Source organism: Pseudorca crassidens, chromosome 3 (genome assembly GCF_039906515.1).
Source record: "Pseudorca crassidens isolate mPseCra1 chromosome 3, mPseCra1.hap1, whole genome shotgun sequence".
Lineage (NCBI taxonomy): Eukaryota > Metazoa > Chordata > Mammalia > Artiodactyla > Delphinidae > Pseudorca > Pseudorca crassidens.
The window spans coordinates 161,180,755-161,203,666 of NC_090298.1; the positions used below are offsets into that span (position 1 = coordinate 161,180,755).

Sequence of the window (22,912 nt, forward strand, 5' to 3'; positions counted from 1 at the left end):
ACCTCTGGCTCTCCAAACCTGTGTTATCCTTCAAATCAGCCACCCAAGCAAAGAGGGTGCTTCTCTTTCCCATGCTTCAAACAAAAATTCCAGACTTGCATCTCATTGGGTAAACTGGGTCACATGCCTGCCCTGACCCAATCGTGCTGGTCAGAGCAATGGCTCTGCTGATTGGCCAAGGCTTCCAATTTGAAGGGGAGACTGTGGGGAGAGCGAGTGGTGAGACCAGCTCTACCACAAACCAGGGACTGAAAGTTGGAAAGGGTTCCCGGAAGGGTAGTTGGTTGTTGACACCCCAGATAGGTGGCAGATACTTGCTAGGCAAAAAGGCTAGAAGTCCAATAAAGTGCTCAAAACCATATGAACAAGAAGGATAAAATAGAGCAGTGGCAGTGCCCAGGACACTCCAAATTAAAATCTATGTATGTGTATGTATTTAATGTGGACTTTTCATTAAACTGTTGTAAAATGTAAATAAAAGCATGTTTGGAAAATGTTGGTTTCCCCCTATGATCTCCATCAGTGTCCCCTCCAGCCATCCCTCGCCCTGGTAAAAAAGTGTGCTTGTTGTGCAATTAGAGATGCCCCCAATTCCCCTGGCTGCCCCTCCTGGCTTCTGCCCCACCCATGCTCCGAAATCTCTGGAGCCTCTTGAATACAAACTTTGACATTGGTGGTTGGGGTCCCTCTGTCTGGGGAGAGACAACTAGGTGTCAGAATCCCTCTTGCCTCTCTAGGTCACCTGCCCCCCGCCCCTCATCATCGGGGAGACTCTGCTGTCCCTTTCACTGATGGGTCTGGGTGGGATTTCTGGACCTGTCCTTTAGCACCCCATGGCAAAGCTGGCTTCCTTGAGCAAAACTGGACTGGAGAAATTCACAGAGAGGAGGCTGAAGCTATGTAGCTCCAGTGCTCCGAGCTTAAGGATCCAGAAAATAGGAACTGGATAGGGGATAGGAACAGGGAAAGAAAGGTGTTAAGGACGACATTGGGATTTTGGGCTGGGGACTGATCGCACCCCCAAAACCATGTTGGCCATAGGAGCCTCCCTTCCTAACATCACTCTCCTCCTGGCCCATCACTGGTTTTATTTTCCACATCACATTTCTCTCCATCTGAAAAGTTCTCGGGTCATTTGTTGGTGGGTTATGTTCCATCCCCCCGCCCCGACTGTGCATCCCATGAGGGCAGGGACCACGTCTGCTTGCTCACGCCGTTCCCCCAGTACGCTTGGCACACATAGGCGCTCCATAAATGAATGAATGCATGCATGGATGAGCAACGCCCTGAACTGGTCTCTGAGCTGAACTGGTCCGAGCCCAGGCTCAGCCTCGAGTGCTACCTGTCCTTGGGATGGGTGCTGGCTCCATCTTGGTGACCTGGAAGGGTTTGCGTCCAGGAGTCTCTCTCTTGGGAGCTCCAGCGGCCCAGCCTGTCCCTTGCCCAACAGCCAGACGGCCGCTGTCCAGCGGGCCAGGAGGCGACTCACTGCGACTGCGCCGAAAACTCCACCCTCCCTCTCCCGCCTCCCCTTCTGGCCTCTAAGCGCGCCGCCGAGGCGCGCGCATGCGCTATCGCCCCCGCGCCGCGCGCCGCTCCTGTGCGCATGTGCCGCTCTCACTACAGCCGGCGCGCCTGCGCACTGCCCGCCGCCCGCGGGTCCGGCCGGCGCTTGCGTGGTGGCACCGGCGAGTGGGGGGGGCGAGGAGGTGGAGGAGGAGGAGGAGGAGGAGGAGGAGGAGGCGGCGAGAAGATGGCGACTTCGAACAATCCGCGGAAATTCAGCGAGAAGATCGCCCTGCACAACCAGAAGCAAGCGGAGGAGACGGCGGCTTTCGAGGAGGTCATGAAGGACCTGAGCCTGACGCGGGCCGCGCGGGTAAGGGGGCTGCCCGCGCCGACCCCTCTGGGCCGGAGAGGGAGGCAGGAGGCGCGTGTCTGGCGCGTGCACGGGGTGGGGGGCGCGCGGCGGGGGCGGGGCGCGCGCGGCGGGGGCGGGACTTGGCTCGGCCCGTGGGGACAGGTGTCCCCACGCCCCGGGCGTCGTGGGCGGGACAGGTGCCCCCACATCATCGATACCTGAAGGGGTGAAGGTGTCCCTGCATCATTGCTACCTGAAGTGGGGGACAGGTGTCTTTACATCATTGTTACCTGTAGGGGCAGGGGTCTCTACATCATTACTACATGGAGGGAACAGGTGCCATTACATCATTGGTACCTGAGGGGGGGGAAAGGTGTCCCCACACTGCTACCTGAGGGGGATAGGTGCCTTTATATCACTGCTACCTAGGGCAGTGATACTGAGGTGTGTGAACTGGGTGCTGCTTGCAAGCATTACTGTTAACTGGGGAGGGGGGATAGGTGCTCCTATATCATTGGCACCTGAGGGGTACAGCTGCCCCCACACCATTGCTACCTGAAGGGACAGGTGTCTCTCCATCACTGTCACCTGTGCACTCACTGCCTGAGTGTTGGGGGAAGGACAGGTACCCCCACTTGCAGAGCTGAGATGGGATAGGTATCTCCCTTTTGGATACTTGAGGGAAAGGTCTGGCCTCCGCTGTGGGGACCTGGGCGGGATCAGGAAGGCAGATTGGGCTGTCTTGGAGCTTGGAGTGCAGACAGCTGCCCCTTCCCCATGCAGCCCATATGGTGGGGACCAGGTGATGTTCCTCCCACTAGGACAAGGTACAGCTGGCCACAGATGGCCCCTGGCCCCTCAGGACCAGGATGGAGGGACAGTTCTTCAGATGGCTGGGTGCTTTTGGTGTGCAGGAGCAGGCCCGGTTACCTGCTAACCTCATCTGGGAAGCCGCTGTAGGCCTGGAGCAGGGGCTTGGTTGTGGCTGGGGTTGGGGGCCCTGGCCCTTCTTCTGGGCCCCAGCTCTCTGGCGACCACCGTGAGGTGCCAAGCTCCTTGGGTCTCGGTATCCTCCCTTGTGGAGTGTGTCTAGCAAGCCCTTCCTCGTGGGTCAGGGAGGGGAACATGCTTTGCACAGGTGGCAGTAAATCTCTGCTTCGATCCTGCAGAGCGATGGGACCCCTCTGCTGTACCCTGGGGCCTTAGGGAGGGGTTGAGTGGGAGCTGCAGACACCCACCCCGCTGGTTTCTGGATTTGACGTCCGATCTGACTGGCCTAGGCACACCTACCTCCATGCCGTGAGCCTCAGTTTCTGATTCCTCAGGTGGGCTTTTGGGGTGACGTTACTTTTTAATTAGTTGCTTGTTTCTCTTTGAGATCATGACCTTAAGACTAGAATGTGTGTCTTCATTTCCGTGCATTTGTTCAGCTATATCAGTCGGGTGCTCACTGTCGGCCAGGTGCTGCTTGTCCCTGCTCCAGCCGCTTGCGGCCTCGCTCAGGATGTGGTTGGTGAATGAATGAATGAATGAAAGCGCGCGGCTTGAGTGTTGCCCATACGTCAGGGCTTCTGAGTGCAGGAGTGTCCACTTCATCTTGTCTGCAGCATGTAGTGTGTGCTAGCATGCAGTAGGTGTCAAATGTATGTGGTGTGACAAGAAGAAGGGGTCACACTGGTTCTTGACAGTTCTTCGTGATCCAAGGCCTGGTTTCTGCTTTAGGGTTGGAAATGAATTATTGGTGTCTTTTTGTTTGTTTGTTTTTGAATTGTTGTTGAAAAGATATCTTTAAAATAACAACTTTATTGAGATAGTACCATATAATTCACTTGTTTAAAGTGTACAATTCAGTGGTTTTTAGTACATTTACAGAGTTGTGCAACCATCACCACTGTCTAATTCCAGAATGTTTTCATCATTCCTCAAAGAAACTCCACACCCATTAGCAATCACTTCTCATGTGCTCCTCCCCCCAGCCCCTGGCAGCCACCAAGTTTTCTGTCTTTATGGATTTACCTGTTCTGGACGTGTCATATAAATGGACTCATACAAGATGTGGCCTTTTGCGTCTGGCTTCTTTCGCTCAGCCTAATGTTTTCAAGGTTCATCTACATTGTAGCGTGTATCAGGAAGCTTCTTTCCTTTTTATGGCTGAGTAGTATTCCTTTGTATGGCTGGACCACATTTGTTTATCCATTCATTGGTTGATGGATGTAGAAAAGATTTTTAAGATTCGCAGACAGCAGTTCTCTCGGCCCCTGGTAACCGTTTCCCATCTCTTTCCTCCCTCGCCCTGTTGCCTTCCTTTACTTCGGGAGTTGGGGAGGTAGGGTGGGCTTGGGCCCTGGGCGGAGGTGCACTTATACTAGATTTTTACAGACAGAGCAGTGTTCTCTATTGGGGGTGATTCTGTCCTCAGGGGACATTTGGCAATGACATTTTTGGTTGTCTCGACTAGGGGAAGGGCTGCTACTGGCATCTAGTGAGTAGAGAGCAGGGATGCACCCTACGATGCATAGACGGCTCCCACCATAGACAGTGATCCGGCCCCAGGTGTCAGCAGTGTCAAGGCCGAGATACCTTCAGTTTGAAGGAAACGCTGTGTGGGCAGGGGTGCGAGCTTTGCACCCGGGCAGATAGTTCAAAACTCCGCACCCATCAATACGGCTGTGCCACTGTGGGCAGGCTGGTGGCTTTGCCTGCTCCTGAGACCAGGATGGGCAAGCTCTTTCCCAGCCTTTTCCGGCTATTGCACATGGCACGTGGTACATCAGCAGTGTCTGGTGCAGGTGAGCGAACCCGCCTGATGCAGGGTCTCCTCCTGCTCACCCTCCTATGGCTGCAGCCTTCTGCGCTGCCTCCGCCTGCGGTAGACACAAACGTTTCACCTGAGAACAGGTGGGACGTGGCCCAGTTGGTACCTGCTCTTCTCAGGGGAATTCCACAGGTCAGCACGCCCACTCCCGGAGCGAGCGGGGACACTCGTGTCGATGTGTGTCTGTGCACGGCCCTCGGTCGTGATGGGTGCACCCGCAGTGCCTTCCCTTGTGAAAGGCCGGTCAGCAGGTGTTGAGCCTGATGAGTAGATCCATGCTGTCACTTCACCCAGGGGCAGGTACCCCAAGGGCTAGTTCGGGTGGCGGATGGGGTGTGACGTCCACTTTTGGGTCGCAGGGTAGAGAGGTGAGTGCACGAATGCTCCTTTCTCGTCCTCAGACATGGGCAGCCTGATGTGCAGAGAGGGCTGTGGTGCTCTGCTGTGTGACTTCGGGCAGGTTTCTTAACCTCTCTGGGTCTCAGAATCCTGATCTGTGAGCAAGGGTAGCTTGCTTATTCCACAAAATGACATTTTTATTTGCCCAGCACGTCCCAGGGACTGTATTAGGTACTGGGGAGCCAGCAGCATATGAGGCATGTGAGGGCCATGCTCTTGGGGAGCCGGCATGGTTTTAGTGGAGACAGGAGAGAATTGCTACAGATAAATGAGGCCGATGCTCTCAGAAGAAGCAAAGCAATGTGCTAGGACTGGCTAGGGCGGGAGGCTGGCACCTGGACAGTGAGACAGAGGCCCCCGCGCCCCCCACCCCCACCCCATGCTGGGGAAGGGTGTCCCTTGTGAGGGAGGCAGGTGCAGAGGCCCCGAGGTGGGAAGGGCTTGGCGAGGTTGAGGCTGGCATATTGAGAGAGAGAGAGGAGAGATGCGGCTGGCCCCTGAGGGAGGGGCCCTGGGAGGGTCTGTGATGGTCAGTGGCCTGATCCTTTGCTTGTTTTTGTAATAGCTTTATTGAGATATCATTCCCAATACATTCAAACCACTCATTTAAAGTGTACTGGGACTTGCCTGGTGGCACAGTGGTTAAGAATCCGCCTGCCAATGTAGGGGACAGCCCTGGCCCCAGGAAGATCCCACGTGCCGCGGAGCAACTAAGCCCATGCGCCACAACTACTGAACACGCACTCTAGAGCCCGCGAGCCACAACTACTGAGCCCACGCGCCACAACTACTGAGCCCACACACCGCAACTAGTGAAGCCCGTGTGCCTAGAGCCCGTGCTCCGCACCAAGAGAAGCCAGCGCACCTCAATGAAGAGTAGCCTCCACTCACCCCAACTAGAGAGAAAGCCTGCATGCAGCAACGAAGACCCAACGCAGCCAAAAAAGAAAAAAGAAAAGTGCACCATCTAGGGACTTCCCTGGTGGTCCAGTGGTTAAGACTCCGAGTTTCCACTGCAGGGGGCACAGGTTCAATCCCTGGTCGGGGAACTAAGATCCCTCAAGCCGCGTGGCACGGCCAAAAAAATAAATAAAGTGTACCATCCAGTGGTTTTTAGCATATTCACAGAGTTGTGCAACCATCACCAATTTTAGAACATTTCCATCACCCCAGAAGGAAACCCCGTCCCCTTAGCAGTCACTCCCCATTCCCCCTCCCACACTCCTGGCAACCACTCATCTACTTTCTGTCTCTGTGGATTTGCCTGTTCTGGACATTTCATATAAATGGAATCATATAACACGTAGCTTTTTATGTCTGACTTTTTTTGCTCAGCGTGATGTTTCCGAGGTTCATGCATATTGTAGGGTGTATCAGTCCTTCCTTTCTTTATTAAGAATTGTGGTAAAATATACAAAACATACAGTTTACCATTTTTTTTTAACATTTATGTATTTATTTTATTTATTTTGGCTGTGCCGGGTCTTAGATGAGGCGCTCAGGATCTTCGTTGCGACATGTGGGATCTTTAGTTGCAGGGTGCGGACTTCTTAGTTGCGGCATGCGGGATCTAGTTCCCTGACCAGGGATCAAACCCAGGCCCCCTGCATGAGCTCAGAGTCTTACCCACTGGACCACCAGGGAGGTCCCTAATTTACCATCTTAACCATTGATAAGTGTACAGATCAGCGGTATTAAGTACGTTTACAGTGTCATGTAGCCACCACTGCCCATTACTTCATTACTCTTTAAGGCTGAATAATACTCCGTGGTGTGGGTACACTGCCTTTCGCGTATCCATCTGTTCATCCGTGGACACTCGGGATGTTTCCACCTTTTTGGCTACTGTGACTAGTGCTGCTGCGGACGTTTGTGTCCCAGTGCTTGTGTGGATGCGGGTCTTCCTTTCCCTTGGGTGTATACGCCGAGGAGTGGAGTTGCTGGTCACTCTCAAATGGTAACTCTCCATGTAATCATTCAAGGATGCTTCGTGTCTTACAAAGATGGCTGTGAGCTGAGTGGGCAAGGGGGTGAGAAGGGAAGCAGGCAGATGGTGCGAGGCCGCTGTAGCATCCCGGCTGGGGAATGGAGAAGGTGGCTTGAGCAGGGAGGTGGCCGTGGCAGTGGCCGGAGCGGTGGATTTTGCCAGCAGAGATGACTGGACGTGTGGGTGGACCGGATGTGGGAGGTGAGGGGAAGCGATGGGGGCGCGTCGCCCACTTGCCAGGGGCTCAGGGCACAGGAGGCTCTGCCTGTAACTGATCACTGAGCATCCCAGGGAGCAGCACCGGGGCCAGAAAAAGCCCGCGTGCAAAGCAGTCCACGGTGGCCCAGCCAGGGCTGCCAGCTCTGGCTGCGCTCAAGGAGGGTGTTCTCCCGGCCCTACCCTGTGACGGGGGTGGCTCTGCACAGGCTGTTGGAAAACGGGCCTCTGGGCCACAGGCACCGTGCAGCGGGGGCTCGGGTTAGCTGAGCGTGGAGGCCGCCCCCAGTCCTGGCCTCCATCCTGGGCTTTGGCACCATTTGCCTCTGTGCCGGCTGCTTCAAGTGTCTGGTGCCATCTGCAGCCTTAACACACACACACGCACGCAGGACTCGCCGAGCTGCTCTGTTGAGAGGATGGGGTACACTGCACCCCATCTCCAGAAGGCCCCAGCAGTCTCAGTGCCCTCCAGCTCGTGATCTGCCACACCCGATAATAGGTTGAATGGGGGCCCTAAGAAGATATGCCCACATCCTGACTCCCAGGACCTGCGACTCTGACCTTATTTGGAAAAAAAGGTCTCTGCAGCTGTGAGTAGGGTAAGGATCTCAGGATGACGTTGTCCTGGATTTAGGGTGGTCAGATGACTGGCGTCCTCACGAAAAGAGAAGACCCGGACTCACATATGAGAGGCCATGTATGACGGAGGCAGAGACTGGAGTGTTGCAGCCACGAGCCAGGGATGCGTGGAGCCCCCAGAAGCTGGAAGAGGCAAGGGAGGGTCCTCCCCTAGGGCCTCCAGAGGGAATATGGCCCTGCCGACACCTCGATTTTGGATGTCTGGCCTCCCGAGCTGTGCAGAAATGAATTTGTGTTGTTTTATGCACCCCCCCGCCTTTGGCGGTCATTTGGTGGACACTCTCCTGGGCTGAGACAGAGCCCGCGGAGTCCAGGTACCGTGCGGAACCCGCTTCGGGGTGGTGGGCCTGAGGGTTGTCTGCAGATGTGCACACGTGTCCTTCTCTGGCAGGTCGTGTTCCCCTCGAGGCCTTGAGTGGATCCGTCACACACCCATTGTCAGGACCTGGGGACTCTCGCTCTGTACTGGGCCTGGTGGTGATGGTGAACAAGCCTGAGAAACAGCAGCTAGAGCAAAGGCCCTGGGGCAGGAGGGGGCGTCTTGTCAGGAGCTGACCAAGAGTATGGTCACAGTGTGGTCAGGGGTAAAGTCTGTCCTTTGCACTCTCGGGTCCTGCCCCCTGCTGGGCACCGTGTGGCTTTCACTCAACCCCATTCTTGTGGCTCAGCCCCTCCTACCGGAGAGGAAGGTCGGCTTTGCCATTGTGCCCATGGGGAAGCTGAGGCCCAGTGCCGCATCCCAGCTGGGAAGAGGCAGAACTGACGTGTAGCTCTGGGATGAGCACACGCGCTGTGTCCGAAACAAGGAAGTAAGAACACAAACTAGAACCTTCAGTAGCTCGCCAGAGCCTGCTTGGCCCCATGTGGGCCTTGGTTTTTCCGAAACGTGACTCAGTTTCTCCAGCCACGCCCCTGTTTCTCCGATGACTTGGACCCTGGACTCCATATTTCCTGTCACTAATTGTCCTCGTCTTGGAGGCGGCAGCCTTGGGACACCATCACACACACCTTTGTGTGGTGCCCATGGCGCTTTTCCCATAAAAGCCATGGTCTAGATCAGGCTGGGTGCCGAAGTCTCTGTGGCTGGCACGGGACACGCTTCTGGGTTAATTGGTCCAGTTGTCCTTTGGAAGGAGGCTTTCTTGGAGAGCCCTGGTTCTATTCCCACAGGGGACTGCTGAGTGGCCCTGCCAGCCCGGGGTCCTGTGTAGAGAACCCTCCTAAAGCTCATGGCCAGCCCGGGAACCATGCGGAGTGACCTTGCTTTGAAAAAAAAGCCTTAAAAAATTGACGTGAAATTCACATAAAATGAACCATTTTAATACACATTTCGGTGGCATTTAGCACATTCACAGTGTTGTACAGCCATCACCTCTGTCTAGTTCCAGAACATTTCCATCACCCCAGAAGGAGATCCAGTCCCCATTAGCAGTCACTCCCTATCCTCCCCTCCCCCATCTCCTGGCAACCACTAATCTACTTTCTGTCTCTGTGGATTGGCGTGTCTGGACATTTCATGTAAACGGGTCCATACAACATGTGGCCTTTTGTGTTTGGCTTCTTTCACTCAGCATGATGTGTTTGAGGTTCATCCACTTCGTAGCACGTGTCAGAGTGTCATTCCTTTTTGTGGCCAAATAACATTCCGTTGTGTGGATGGACCACATTTAGTTTATCTGTTACCTGTTGATGGGTATATGGCCTGTTTCCGCTTTCTCACTGTCATGAATGGTGCTGCTGTGAACATGTGTGTGCAGGTATTTGCACAAGCCCCTGTTTTCACCTTGTGGGCACATGCCCGGGAGTGGAATTGCCGGGCATATTGATTCACCAGGTGGTGGCCGGTGTGCAGGGTGTGCGGTGCTGGGGCCCACCTGCTCCGGGGAATCCAGGAGGGCTTGCTGGACCTGCAGTAGGTGTGGAACCAGGGGGGTCTGTGGCTGGGTGAGGGGCGGGTGTCACTGGCTGAGGGACAGGCATGGAAGCTGAGGGCTTAGTTCCGAGGCCGCCTTTTCATTTCCTTGACTGTGACCCACTGTTAGAAATTTGTGTTTCGTGTCATAACAGCAGCCACCAACAAACATGCAATTGAAACAGTTTTCTCCAAGGAGTCCAGCCCTCCCCGTGTGTGTGCAAAGTTGATATAATTGGTTCCCTTCTGTTTATTATAAAATGCCAGCGACCCACTGAATTGGTTTCATAACCCAGTAATCCAGGGCTCAGCCAGCTACACCTGTTTTTTTGTAAATAAATTTTATTAGAACACAGCTACGCCCATTCATTCATGCCTTGTCTGTGGCAGTTGAGTCATTGCCACAGAGACCTGATGGCTTAAAGAGGTGGAGATATCTACCATCTGGCTCTTTACAGGAGTTTGCTGGCCCTGGGCCAATGGCTGTCACCCACAGTTTGAGCCCCACTGAACAAGAGCAACAAGGAAGGTTGGGAGGATGGTGGGCAGTGGTTCTGTCACTCTTGGGGGTCTCTGAACCACCTTGGAACTAAAGGATGCAGACTCTGGGCTCCCCCAAGATCCTGCTTCTGGAGGTCTGGGTGGGGACCTGAGTTCTGAGTGGGGATCTGAGGACCCTGCCATGTGGGCCTTGCTGGGAGGCCCGGACACCGGGGTCACCAGGGCTGTGCCAGGTGGAGGGATAGGGTTGGCCTCCGTCAGAGGGGTAAGTGGGCTGTCTGGCCCTTGGTTGGTGGCCTGGTGGTAATTGTCGGTCCGTACCACCAGGGAGGGTTCTGCTGTCACTGTCCCCAAGGCTGGCTCGGGGGCAGAGTGCCAGGTGACTCTTGTCCATGCAGTGGGCCATCTGGTCCTGCTCGGGGTCACTTAGGTTACTGTGGGTCAGAATTGGGCCGTTGCGGGCGTCCCGAAGGCTGAGTGCTGGGCCTCCTCTGCCGCTCTCGGCGCCGGGAGCTTCTGGTTTCAGCTCAGTGGTACAGGCTGCCTTCCGTGCTGTTCCGTGAGACAGGGTACTGGCGCCTCAGGGGCTGGGATTCAGAGTCCTTGGTGCTGGGGATTTCTTTTTAAACAGGGACCCTCTGGAAAATGCCATGCGGATGTCAGGGGTGGGGCCTGGCCTGGGGAGAGACCGGCCCGAGTGCAGTGGTGGGGAAGCGTCAAAAATGGGTGCTCCAGGGCGCCCACCCCGGCCTGCTCCGCCTCTGTGGGCATTTGGGCAGCATCTGGGGGCATCTTGGGTTGCCATGACTTGGGGCGGTGGGTGTTCCTGGCATCTGGTGAACGGAGACCAGGGGTGCTGCCCAACACCCTGCAGTGTGCACGAGGCCCCTGATGTCGGTGGGTGCCGAGGCCGAGAAGCCCCGCTCCTGTGCTCCCCCGCGTGCCAGGATTGTGCAGGCGAGAAGGGGTCGGTAGAGGCCCCCGGTTCCTTGAGGTGCAGACCTTGAGCCTGGCGACAAAGCAACACCCCAGGCAGCTGACGGCATCCTCCCGGGTTTACTGAGGGGGAAACCACGGCTCAGAGAGCAAATGTCACAGAACATTCGAGGTGGGAGAGCTGGGATTTGACCCCTTTGGACAGACCCAGGTCGCCACACGTTTTCCCCTGTCTCATGCGGCTCTGGGAGTTGGCCAGCCGGTCGGGGTGGGGCAGAGCCTTCCAGGCTGCTGGAACCCTGTGCGTGGAGGGAAGGGCTTGAGGAGCATAGACTGCACGGGCAGAGGGCTGGGGAGGGAGGCGGGGCGGGTGATGGAGGGCCCTAGGCCAGGCCCTGTTTGTGGGCCACGGGATGTCATGGAAGGTTCCAGCAGGACGGTGACGTGAGTGACACGAAGGTGCGGGAGTGGCAGGGGCCATGCTTGCTAGAGCCCAGGTGCCTACACCCAGCAAGTGGTGGCAGTCACCCCAAGAAAGAGCCTGTTGCTTCCCCTGGTGCACAGATGAGAGACCAAGGCGTGACAGGTCAGGTGGTTTGCTGTGTGTGGAGGTGCTGGGATCGACCCTGTGTCTGAATCTGGGGCCCACATTTTTCTTAATGCAGCCATAAGGGACCCTGTTGGAGGCTGAGCTTCGATTCATATACATCTGTTGATGACCATGGCGGTCATCCCTGGTGTTTTGCAAATCAGGCGTTCATTGTATTCCTCCCTGTGCCTGCCCCACCTGTGTGTCTGTCTCTGAACCCCCTGCAGCAGGGAGGGGACTGTAGCACCTTGGGCTCTGCCACGGTGAGGACAGAGGGAAGGCCGATTTGGGACATTTCAGAGGTAATAATGACAGGGTTTACTCAGAGGTGAGCAGGAAGGAGAGCGAGGTGGGGGAACCAGTGAGAAAGGGGTGGGGATGGGAGAGTCTCACATCATCTTGGAGCTTGTAGGATGGATTAGCCCCCCCCATTTCTGGCTGGGGCGTCTCCGACCCCCTCTCCTCGCCTCCCTCCCTCCACCATGTCCAGCCCTACCCCCAGAGCAGAGGTGGGTGTGCCCTGCCCTGGCCAGGGGTGGCTCTGGTGCCGCCGGCTGGCTGGGGGTCCAGGTGCGCAAACAAGGAAGCCACTGCTTGCCTCTCGGGCCAAGGATTCAGAGAGAGTCAATATTTATTATTTGCCAGATGGAAATGAGGCGCGGCCGGGGCTTCCTCCTCAGGGTTCTCAGATGGGCGTGGAGGGGAGGAAGTGCTTGGGGTGAGGGGGTCCTGTAGCACCTGGTACCCAGCTTGGGACCATGCTGCTGGGCTTCTCCCTGCTTCCTCCTGAGTGAGTTTAGACCTGGGAGTCCCCTCTGGGCTCTTCTCCCTCTCGGTGAAGCGGGGGTCACAGTGGTGTCTGCCTCACAGGCTTGTGGTGAGACCTAGACGGGTTAACCCAGGTAGCGTGTCCGGAATGGGGCTCGCACGTAGATGCGTGCTTGCCGCTGCTAGGATTCTGGAGGCGTGCGCACAGTGAACGCACGGCGGTACTCAGCGGCACTGGGCGGGCAAACGGCAGACACTCAGCTCCTGCTCAGCAGGTACCCGGTATACCCAGCAGGTGCCCAGCAGACACAGAGTGAACCATCGGTGGGTGCCCAGCAGGCATTCAGCAGGCACACAGGGTGTACCCAGCAGGCGCTTGGCAGCAGGCATGGAGTGGGCACAGCAGACAGTCAGCAGGCACGGAGTGGGTTTTCAACAGGCACTAAGCAGATACTGGACTGTGACCCCCCCGAGGGCAGGCCTAGCTCTAGTTCATTTTAGAATCTTCTGGGTGCAAGTGTCCTCTAAAAGGGCCAGTCTCCCACCACACAGTCAGGCTTCTCCCCTTAAGTAGTGGGAATTGGCGTGGGGTCCCGTTTTCCATCTGGGAACGTGTACCGGGTGCCGAGTGGCTACAGAGCCAGGTGGGTAGTAGGATCTTCCCAGAGCTACAGTTTTCTGAACAGTTTTAGGGAGAAACTTGGAGTTTGTATTGACTATGCAGGGGTCTGGAGTGGACTGGCAGACCCCTGTGGGCTCTGGAGGGCGGGCCTGGGGCAGTGTGGTGCCTGTTCGGCCCTGCAGGTACCCTGGGCTGGGGAACGTAGGAAGCACCGGACCACGCAATGAGGTCTCCCTGCAGTGGCCAGGGTTTGGACTGGAAAGTCTAGCCCTTCAGTCAGTATTTATTGAGCACCTACTTTGTGCTGGGCCCTGGGGATACCTTGCAGAACAAGTGGGGAAACCATGCCAGCAGCCAGCTGGTCCCTGGCCCCAAAGTCATGGCTCTGAGAGAGTGAAATGGGATGGGAGTAGGGGGGCCCTTTGGTGGAGGTGGCGTTTGGGCTGAGCCCTGAGGCACAAGGGTGAGCCATGGGATTGGGAGATGTGAGGCCTGTTGTTGGGGAGAGCCCGGCCGAACTCCGTGGGTGATGTGTCATGGGCCCCCGTGAGGGGTCAGAGTCCGATTCTGGGGTGGTGGGGTGCTCCAGAAAGGTTATGAGCAGGGCAGTGATGTGTGATGTAGGTTTAGCAAAGATCCCTCCAGCCACCATATGGGCACAGGCCTGGGGAGAGTGAGGGCAGGGGATGCAGGGGACTGGGGTGGACTAGTCCCCTGGGAGGGAACCAGGGCAGGCATCCCCAAGGGGTGGTGGGTGCTGAGGGAATGAACGCTGACTCCTTACAGACCAGGACTTGCTGACTTGGCAGAAGTTCTTTCACCCAAGAATCGGGAATCTGATTCCCCAGGGTGGGGATGGGGGAGGTTTATATTAAATAGCTTTCACTTTATGCTCTGGTGGCCCCCATAATGAGGAAAGGCATTTCTGCAGCAGAGAAGAGACCTTGAGTCCTAATTTCCTATGTGAACTTCCTTCTCTGTCAGGTGGTCCCATCCTGACACCCCACTGGTCACGGGGGTTTCACCCCACAGCCGGGGCACGGCATTCTATCCAGAGGGGTCAGTCTCTGCTGTGAAGGACAGATCTTTTCCCTTGTTGGCTGTTGAGCATTTGAGCCTCTGTTCCTGGATCCAGCCTGGGAGCTCGGTGGTCCCTCCTGAGTTGCCCTGCTCCCGCAAGGACGCTCATGATGGGAGAAGCCCTGTGAGAGCTTTTGAGGTGTGCCCTTCCCTGCCAGCTGGGGTTGCAGGGACATACCTTGCCACCCTTTTTTTTTTTCAGTAATAAAAGAAATTGTTTATGTCTCAAAACTTTGATGAGGATTGAAAACAGAAAACCCAAAGCACTTCCCTTTTCCTCCGTGCATCTGACAACAGCTCACCTGGGCGCGGAGGGTGGGTGGGTGCATGCCAGCTGGTCATTCGCCTGGAAATCTCAGGGAGGAAGTGTCAGCCCAGCCAGGCAGAGTGCCCAGGGCTGGCTCTGCAGGGCTGGCCAGTCCTCGGGCTGGGGACACCGGGGTGGGGGTGGGGGGTGGAGCATGCCCCACAAAGACCGAGATCTGTCCACCCTGCCGGAAGGTCCAGGGGGCTGCTGTGTCCATGCCCTGCCGGCTAAAGAGCCTCTCTCACATTGAGATCAAGTTCAGTGATCAAGTTCAGAAGAGACAAACTCCTGCGGCCCTCCTCCGTGGGTCCTTTTGTACCCGTGAGCATTGTGCTGTCTTGATCCCTGCTGTCCTCCCAAGCAGGAGGGCTTTGATAGCTGTAATTAGGATGGGAGCGGCTCATTAAACCATCACAGAATCAATGCACAGCCTCAGGAGTGATTTATGGGCCCAGCAGCCAAGGTGCCAAGGAGATGCTAATTTCATCCCTGCTGGCTCAACAGATGCAGAGGGAGGAGCCCTGAGGGTCAGTAGCAGGGGCCTTCTGGGGGTCACTTGTGCCCAAGAGCCCTCCCCATGGCGACGCCCCCACCCTGCAAGTCTAAGTGGCTATTATTGGGGCTCAAAGCCCTGCCTCTGCCGGCTTCCTCCAAATGACTCCTCCTCTTGTGCCTCAGTTTTTCCATGTGTAGAGTTGTACAGATTAGATGACGTGCCCACCCTAAGCGCTTAGCCTCGTGCCGGGGGGCATCAGGGTGCCCCATGGGGCAGGGTCTTACACTTTGCACCCATGTGCCCTGGCTTGACATGTGACAGGTGCCAAGAAACAGTTTAGGAATTGTCTGTTCAGTTTTATTGGGGGGGAGGGATATTCATTTCTTTTCACTTTTTCTTTTGAGAGAGTTTTAGATTTAGTGAAAAGTTGCAAAGACAGTACAGTTTCCATAGCCCCTCACCATGAACGGCGTCACAGGACCAGGACAGCAGCATTGTCACAGGTCTATCAGCTAGACTCCAGTCTGCGTTTGGATTTCCCCAGATGTCCCTCAGTGACCTTTTTTGGGCCTAGGTTCTGTCCAGGCTCCCACGTTGCATTTAGTCGTTGGGTCACCTCAGTCTCCTCCAATCCATGATGCTCAGGGTTTCCTCAGTGTCCATGACCTTCACCTCTTGAAGAGAACTGCTCAGTCTTTTTGTGGAATCTCATTCAGGGCGGTTTGTCTGTTTTCTTGCCATGGGGTTACGGTGGTGTGTTTTGGGCAGGAATTCCATAGGAGTGAAATGCTAATTTTCTTTTTGTATTTTTCCTTTTTAAAAATTGTGGGAGGGAATTTCCTGGTGGTCCAGTGGTTAGGACTCAGCACTTTCACTGCCCGGGCCCGGGTTTGATCCTTGGTCAGGGAACTAGGATCCCGCAAGTCGCGTGACGTGGCCAAATAAGTAAATAAATAAAGTGGGAAAATATACGTAATGGTTCACCATCTTAACCATTTTTAAGTTCGGGGGCATTAAGTACATTCACATTGTGGTGCTACCGTCCCCACCATCCATCTCTGGAACTCTTTTCATCTTGCAAAACCGAAACTCTGTTCCCATATTAAACACCTTCTGTCTCTATGAATTTGACTACTCTAGGGACCTCGTGTAAATGGACTGACTCATAATATTTGTCCTTTTGTGACTAGCTTATTTCACTTAGCATAATGTCCTCAAGGTTTGTCTGTGGTGTAGCATATGTCAGAATTTCCTTCCTTTTTAAGCTTGAATAATATTTCATCGTATGGATGGACCACGTTTGTTTACCCATTTATTGGACACTTGGGTTGCTTCCACCTTTTGGCCGTTGTGAATAATGCTGCTCTGAACATGGCTGTACAAATATCTGTTCGAATCCCTGCTGCCATTTTTTGGGGGTGTGTATACCCAAAAGTGGGATTGCTGAATCATGTGGCCATCCTGTGTTTAATTTTTTGAGGAACCTCCACACTGTTTTCCACAGCGGCTGCACATTCCCGCCAACAGTGCACAAAGGTTCCAATTTTTTCACATCCTCACCAGTACTTTTTATTTTATGGCTTTTTGATTATAGCCATCCTTGTGGATGTGAGGTGGTATCTCACTGTGGTTTTGATTTGCATTTCCCTAATGATTAGTGATGTTGAACATCTTTTCATGCACATGTTGGCCATTTGTATATTTTCTTTGGAGAGATATCTATTTGGGTCCTTTGCCCATTTTATTTTTTTTTAAATGTACGTTTCACGCATACAGCATTGTAGTTCAGCATCTGTGTACACTGCAGAGTGATCACCAACACAAGTCTAGTTACCATGCGTCACCATACGTTGACCCCTTCACCCATTTTGTCCACCCCCAACCCCTTTTCCCTCTGGTAACCACTAATCTATTCTCTGTATCGATGAGTTTTTATTTTATTTTGTTTGTTCTTCTTTTTTTTTTTTTTTAGATTCCACATATGAGTGAAATCATATGGTATTTGTTTTTTTCCATCTGACTTATTTGACATAGCATAACACTCTCATATCCATTTATGTTGTCTCAAATGGCAGGACTTCATTCTTTTTTTATGGCTGAGTTGTACTGTGTGTGTGTGTGTGTGTGTGTGTGTGTGTGTGTGTATGTATAAATACATATGTATAAAACATTTTCTTTATCCATTCATCCATCAATGGGCACTTAGTTTGTTCCCATATCTTGGCTGTTGTAAATAGTGTGGAAATGAACATAAGGGTGCGTATATCTTTTCTAATTAGTATTTTTGTGTTACTTTGCCCATTTTTTTTTTTTTTTTCTTGTGGTACGCGGGCCTCTCACTGTTGTGGCCTCTCCCTTTGCGGGGCACAGGCTCCGGACGCGCAGGCTCAGCGGCCATGGCTCACGGGCCCAGCCACTCCGTGGCGTGTGGGATCTTCCCGGACCGGGGCACGAACCCATGTCCCCTGCATCGGCAGGTGGACTCTCAACCACTGCGCCACCAGGGAAGCCCACTTTGCCCATTTTTGAATTGAGTTGTTTTTTGCTGTTGAGGTTTAGGAGTTCCATATATATTCTGGATGTTAATCCCTTATCAGATACATGATTTGCAAATATTTTCTCATGTTCCATGGGAATGGGGCCTTTTCACTCTGTTGATGGTGTCCTTTGATACACAAATGTTTTCAATTTTGACAAAGCCCAATTTATATATATTTTTCTTTTGTTGACTGTCTTTTTGGTGTCACAGCCAAGAAGTCATTGCCAAATCTAGTGTTTTGAAGTTTTTCCTCTGTTTTCTTCTGAGCTTTTATAATTTTAGTTACATAGTTAAAGTTTTATAGTTTTAGCTTTAGGGCTGGATCCATGTTGAGTTAATTTCTATATATGGTATAAGGTATGGGTTTAGCCTCAGTCTTTTGCATGTGGAGATCCAGTTTTCCCAGCACCATTTGTTGAAACGAGTGTCCTTTCCTTTTTGAATGGTCTTGGCACCCTTGTCAAAAATCATTTGACCATATATGTGAGAGTTTATTTCTGGGCTCTGTATTCTATTCCGTTGGTGTTATGTGTCTTTATGTCAATACCAGACTGTCTTGATTGCTGTGGTTTTGTGGTAAGTTTGGAGATCGGGAAGCATGAGTCCTCCAACTTTGTTCTTCTTTTTAAAGATGGTCTTGGCTCTTTGGGGTCCCTTGAGATTCCATATGAACTTTACAGTGGATTTTTCTATTTCTGCCAAAAATGTTGTTGGAATTTTTTTTTTTTTTTTTTTTTTTTTTTTGGCCACGCTGTGCGGCATGCAGGATCTTACCCCAACCAGGGATCGAAACCTGTGCCCCCTGCAGTGGGAGCGCAGAGTCTTAACCACTGGACTGCCATGGAAGCCCCTGTTGTTGGGATTTTGATAGGGATTGCATTGTCTCTGTAGGTTGCTTCGGGTATTGTTGCCATCCTAACAGTATGAAGTTCTGCTCCTCTCCTGCCAGCTGTGTGACCCTGGGAAAACACATAACTGGCCCCTGTCAGTTTTCCCATCACCGCTCCTAAGATGTTCTGTAGAGCGGGTTAACCATCTCAGTGTGTGCACAACCCTTAGGACTGTACCTGCACACAGTTGGTGCCCTGTGGAGGGAATCACATCTGCTGACTGCCCTGAGGAGCTACTGACTTAGAGGGGAGAAGAGGTTACTGGAGGGTGGGGCCAAGCTGGGAGGGCTGCCTGGAGGCAGAGAGCTCTGTGGTGGGACAGGAGGTGGGTAGGGAGCGACAGAGGAGAAGGAACAGCATATCCTGAGGCACAGAGACCTGGCAGGGGTTTGTCTGGGGCACGACTGTGGGGCGAGGGGAATCTGGGGGCTCAGGAGCTGTGGAGGAGAGGTGACCGTCAGGCCGGCCACGGCGGGGAGGCCCGAGGGAAAAACGGGGCCACCCCCGGGTTTCTGGCTGCCGCGTGGGGAAGATCACGGTGTCATCTGCCAGGGCCACGAGGAGCGGGGGTGTGGAGTGGAGGACTTGGGCGGACAAGAGCCTCGTGAGGGGCTGCTGAGATGGAGGAGGCTCCTGTGAGCACGATGGAGAGCGTTCCAAGCACAGGGCCAGGTGGCACACTGGAGTTGCTGGCTGACTTGGCATCCGGGGCTGCCCTAGAAGGGGTGACACGTGAGAAGCAGAGGGCTGAGTCCTTAAGAGAGCCATGTTGGAGGGAGCTGGGAGGGGACCACAGGGCGGAGGCTGGGAGAGGAGCGAAGTAATGGGGAGAGAGGGGGGTTTTCCTCGCAAGGGTAGCCACAGGCACCAGGCTGGAGAGGCACCCCCGGTCGACAAAGGCCTGACCAGCAGTGCCTGCTCTGAGCCTTCATGGTGCTTGGAGGTGCAGGGCTACAGCTGCGTCTGGAGCAGAGGGTGCCTGATGGGGCATGAGGGGAGCCATGTTGGGCCCTGTGGTGCCCCGAGTGAGGTTCGCCTGGGGGGGGCGGGCGAGGGTGCACCTGGCAGAGGGCACAGCAGCTGCAGAGGCTTGGCGTGGTGGGGTGGGGGTTGCCCGTGAGAAGGTGGGGACCAAGGGCACAGGATCCTGAGAGCGCCTGTCCTGGCCTCACGCTCCTGCGGGAACGTGGGACTTCATCCTGAGGGTGGTGGCAGGAAGCCTGCAGTGAGGGGCACAGCCGCTGGAGCAGGGGAGCAGACCCCGCCTTGGGGTCTGGATGGGAAGGAAGGAGACATTGGGAGGAAGGCTGGCCAGCACCTGCATGGGCACGAGAGAGGGACAGATAGAGCCTGGGGACCAGCCAGGGGTCATGGATGATAATTGGGGTGAGCCGGTGTGCTTGTCAGCACCCTCCTGGGACCTGCTGGAAAGCTGGAAGTGCACCCAGGGGTGCCGCCTGGGAGCGCTTGGTCCCCGGGACAGGTGAGTCTCCAGGTCCCGTCTGCCCTGGGTGCTTTTCCTTGTGCCTGCGCAGCCCCTCATCTGTCCAGGTGTCGTATTGGGCCCCATCCTGGAAGGTGGCTGAGTTCAGGGGCCTAATCTCCACCTGCCCTGTGCCCTGCCTGCCGTGGATGGGCTGTCTGCTCCCCCATCGCCAGCGCGACACTGGTTCCTCTGTCCACCTCCTCCGAGCATGGGAACTCTGTGCGAGGGAAGGCAGCCTAGGTCACTGGCTTTAATTCTTCTCGTAGCTTCTCATCACACTCAGAGTGAGGTCCCGTGAGGCTCTGCGCCCTCCTACCCCTAGCTCCTTGCTCACTCATGGGTGGCCTGGCCTGCCCCCATGTCCCCCTCCGCCTGTCATGCTCACTCTGACCCCAGGGCCTTTGCACTCACTGGGCCGCCTGCCTGGAGTGTTCTTCCCAGCTCTAGTGTCACCTCCTTTGCCACCTGCTCCCCCACCCCCGACCCCCTTTCCTGCTTGTTTTCTGCACAGCCCCTCTCACTCAGAAATCCTCAGCCTCCACCCAGCCCGGAACCTGGAGCGCCCCAGGACCTCTTTATGCTGGTGGGTAAGCACATGAGCCACAGAGCTCGTCCCCTGCTGGCCCTGCTGGCTTCCCTGCCAGCCTCCTTTCCAGCAACCTCAGGTGACTGGCTCCCCGTGTCTCCAACTGCCTGCTCGGGCCTCCTGTCCTGCTGGCCCCAGGCGATGCCTAGTGGACCCTCCCTGGAGGGCACTAGCCCCGCCGGCTGGGCCAGACATATAGGGTTTTCTGGGACGGCTGGAGGGTGAAGACAGGAGCCAGTGAGGGTGGCAGGGCTCCTGGGCTGTGCTGAGCGGTTCCCTCAGGTGGGGGTTCTGGGTGGCAGTGTAGTGTGCGCTCTCCCCAAGGAACCCCTGGCTCTTGAGCCAGCCTGGGGCTGGGCCTGACTGCGGACCCCTTGCCTTTGCTCATGTCCCCTCCCCAGGGCTTTGCAGACCTCTTGGTGTCCACTCTGGGTGGGGCTGCTCATGGTTAAATGCTGGACAGGCAGCAGTGGATTTCTTTGGGTTTGGCTCAGGGTGAGACCTGCATTCTGGGCCTCGCTTGGCCCACATGCAACATCCTAGCTCCATACCTTCTTGTCCCGCACTTGGCCTGCTTCTGGGGGTGGGGTGGGGGCTTCCTCCCTCCAGGCCTTGGGTCGGTCCACACAGCTGCTGAGCTGGAGGGAGGGGCAGCGGGGACAAGCTGGGCTTGGCAGCCCTGGGTCTGCAGCCAGCTGGGCGACCTCAGGCCTGCCGGCCCTCTTGGAACCCAGACTCGCACATGGGGCGTGAGGGGACCTGTGCAGCCCTCTTGTCTCGCCGCGGGGAATGTGGCCCCGCGCTGGCTGATAATAAATCACGAGCCAGGAATCCAGGCCCCAAGTTGTTGGCACTTTTAGTGTTACAGGAGGAGCCAGCAATTCTGATGTTTAAGTTAATTTCAAAAAAATTTAGAAGTTGGCCACTGGTTTGCATTTTTCAAAATGCTTCTTAGACCTCAAGAAGGCCACAGCTGCGGCCTCGGTGCTCCTGCCTGCCAGATCACAGGCTCTGACGTGGACCGATGGACCCCAAGGCGCTGTGGGTTGGCAGTGCGTGGGCGGCTGTGCCCCTCCTGGGGTGGGTGCCTGGCAGGTTGACCCTGGGCTGCCTCAAGAGGGGATGTGCCACGGCCAGGAAGCCACGTGGCAGTCTGTGTTCCTCTTCTGCGTACACATGTGGGGCCGTGGTGGCTTCCCAGTTAGATGACACTGCTCTGAGGGCAGGGACGTGGTCCTTGGCGACCGTCCCCCACCCACACCGTTGTCTTGCGAGCGGGGGCTCGGGACAGGTCGCTCCGGATCTCACCCACCGCTCACCTCCATGCTGACTTGCACTTTGCGCTTGGCCAGAATCTTGGGAATGCTTTTCCTTTCTCTCACATGTTGTTTTATTGTGGTAAAAGTCACATAACATAAAATTTACCGTTTCAAAGTGCACAGTTCAGTGGTATTTAGCACATTCACAGTGTTGTGCAACCATCCCCTCTGTCTAGTTCCAGAACGTTTCCATCACCCCCAAAGGAGACCCGTCCCCATGAGCAGTCACTCCCCAACTCCCTCCTTCCCCTCATGCCCCGGCAGCCACCTTCTGTCTCTATGCATTTGCCTCTTCTGGACATTTCATATAAATGGGATCTCACATTATGTGGCCTTTTGTGTCTGGCTTCTGTCATGTTTTCTTTTTTAATTTATTTTTTATTGAGGTAACATTGGTTTATAACACTATATAAGTTGAATGTGTACAACATTATGTTGCTACTTCTGCCTTCCCTACAGTGTGCTCACTGTCAAAAATTTAATTACCATCCGACAGTTGATCCCCTTTACCCATTCCACCCTCTCCGCCCCCCGACTCCTTCCCCTCTGGTAACCGCTACTCTGTTCTCTATCTACATGTTTGTTTTTGTTTTGTTTGGTTATTTACTTATTTATTTACTATTTCACATACAAGTGAAATCATAGGGTATTTGTCTTTCTCCATCTGACTTATTTCCCTTAGCCTAATATCCTCACGTTCCATCCATGTTGTTGCAAATGACAAAATGTCATTCTTTTTTATGGCTGAGTAGTATTCTGTTGTATACAAGCACTACCTCTTTTTCTTTTTTTTTTTTAAGAGGGGACTTCTTAAAAAATTTAATTTATTTTAAACCAAACCAAGCTTTTTTTAAAAAATTAATTAATTATTTTTTGGCTTCATTGGGTCTTCGTTGCTGCACGTGGGCTTTCTTTAGTTGCAGCAAGTGGGGCTACTCTTCGCTGTGGTGCATGGGCTTCTCAT

The 22,912-nt window shown here is 54.5% G+C and overlaps 1 protein-coding gene across 10 annotated transcripts in view; it reads left to right on the forward strand.

Annotated features, from left to right (window-relative positions):
• Positions 1-1,697: 1,697 nt before the first annotated feature.
• CRTC1 (CREB regulated transcription coactivator 1) overlaps positions 1,698-22,912 on the forward strand; it is an 80,173-nt gene continuing 58,958 nt past the window's right edge. For 7 of the 10 annotated variants that reach the window (XM_067733305.1, XM_067733308.1, XM_067733311.1 and 4 more), the window contains exon 1: positions 1,700-1,879. In XM_067733305.1, the coding sequence (XP_067589406.1) occupies positions 1,754-1,879 (126 nt within the window). In that variant the 5' untranslated portion in view covers positions 1,700-1,753. Of the gene's footprint in view, positions 1,880-22,912 lie in introns of all 10 variants that reach the window. The other 3 variants (XM_067733310.1, XM_067733307.1, XM_067733314.1) reach the window with 3 other exon arrangements.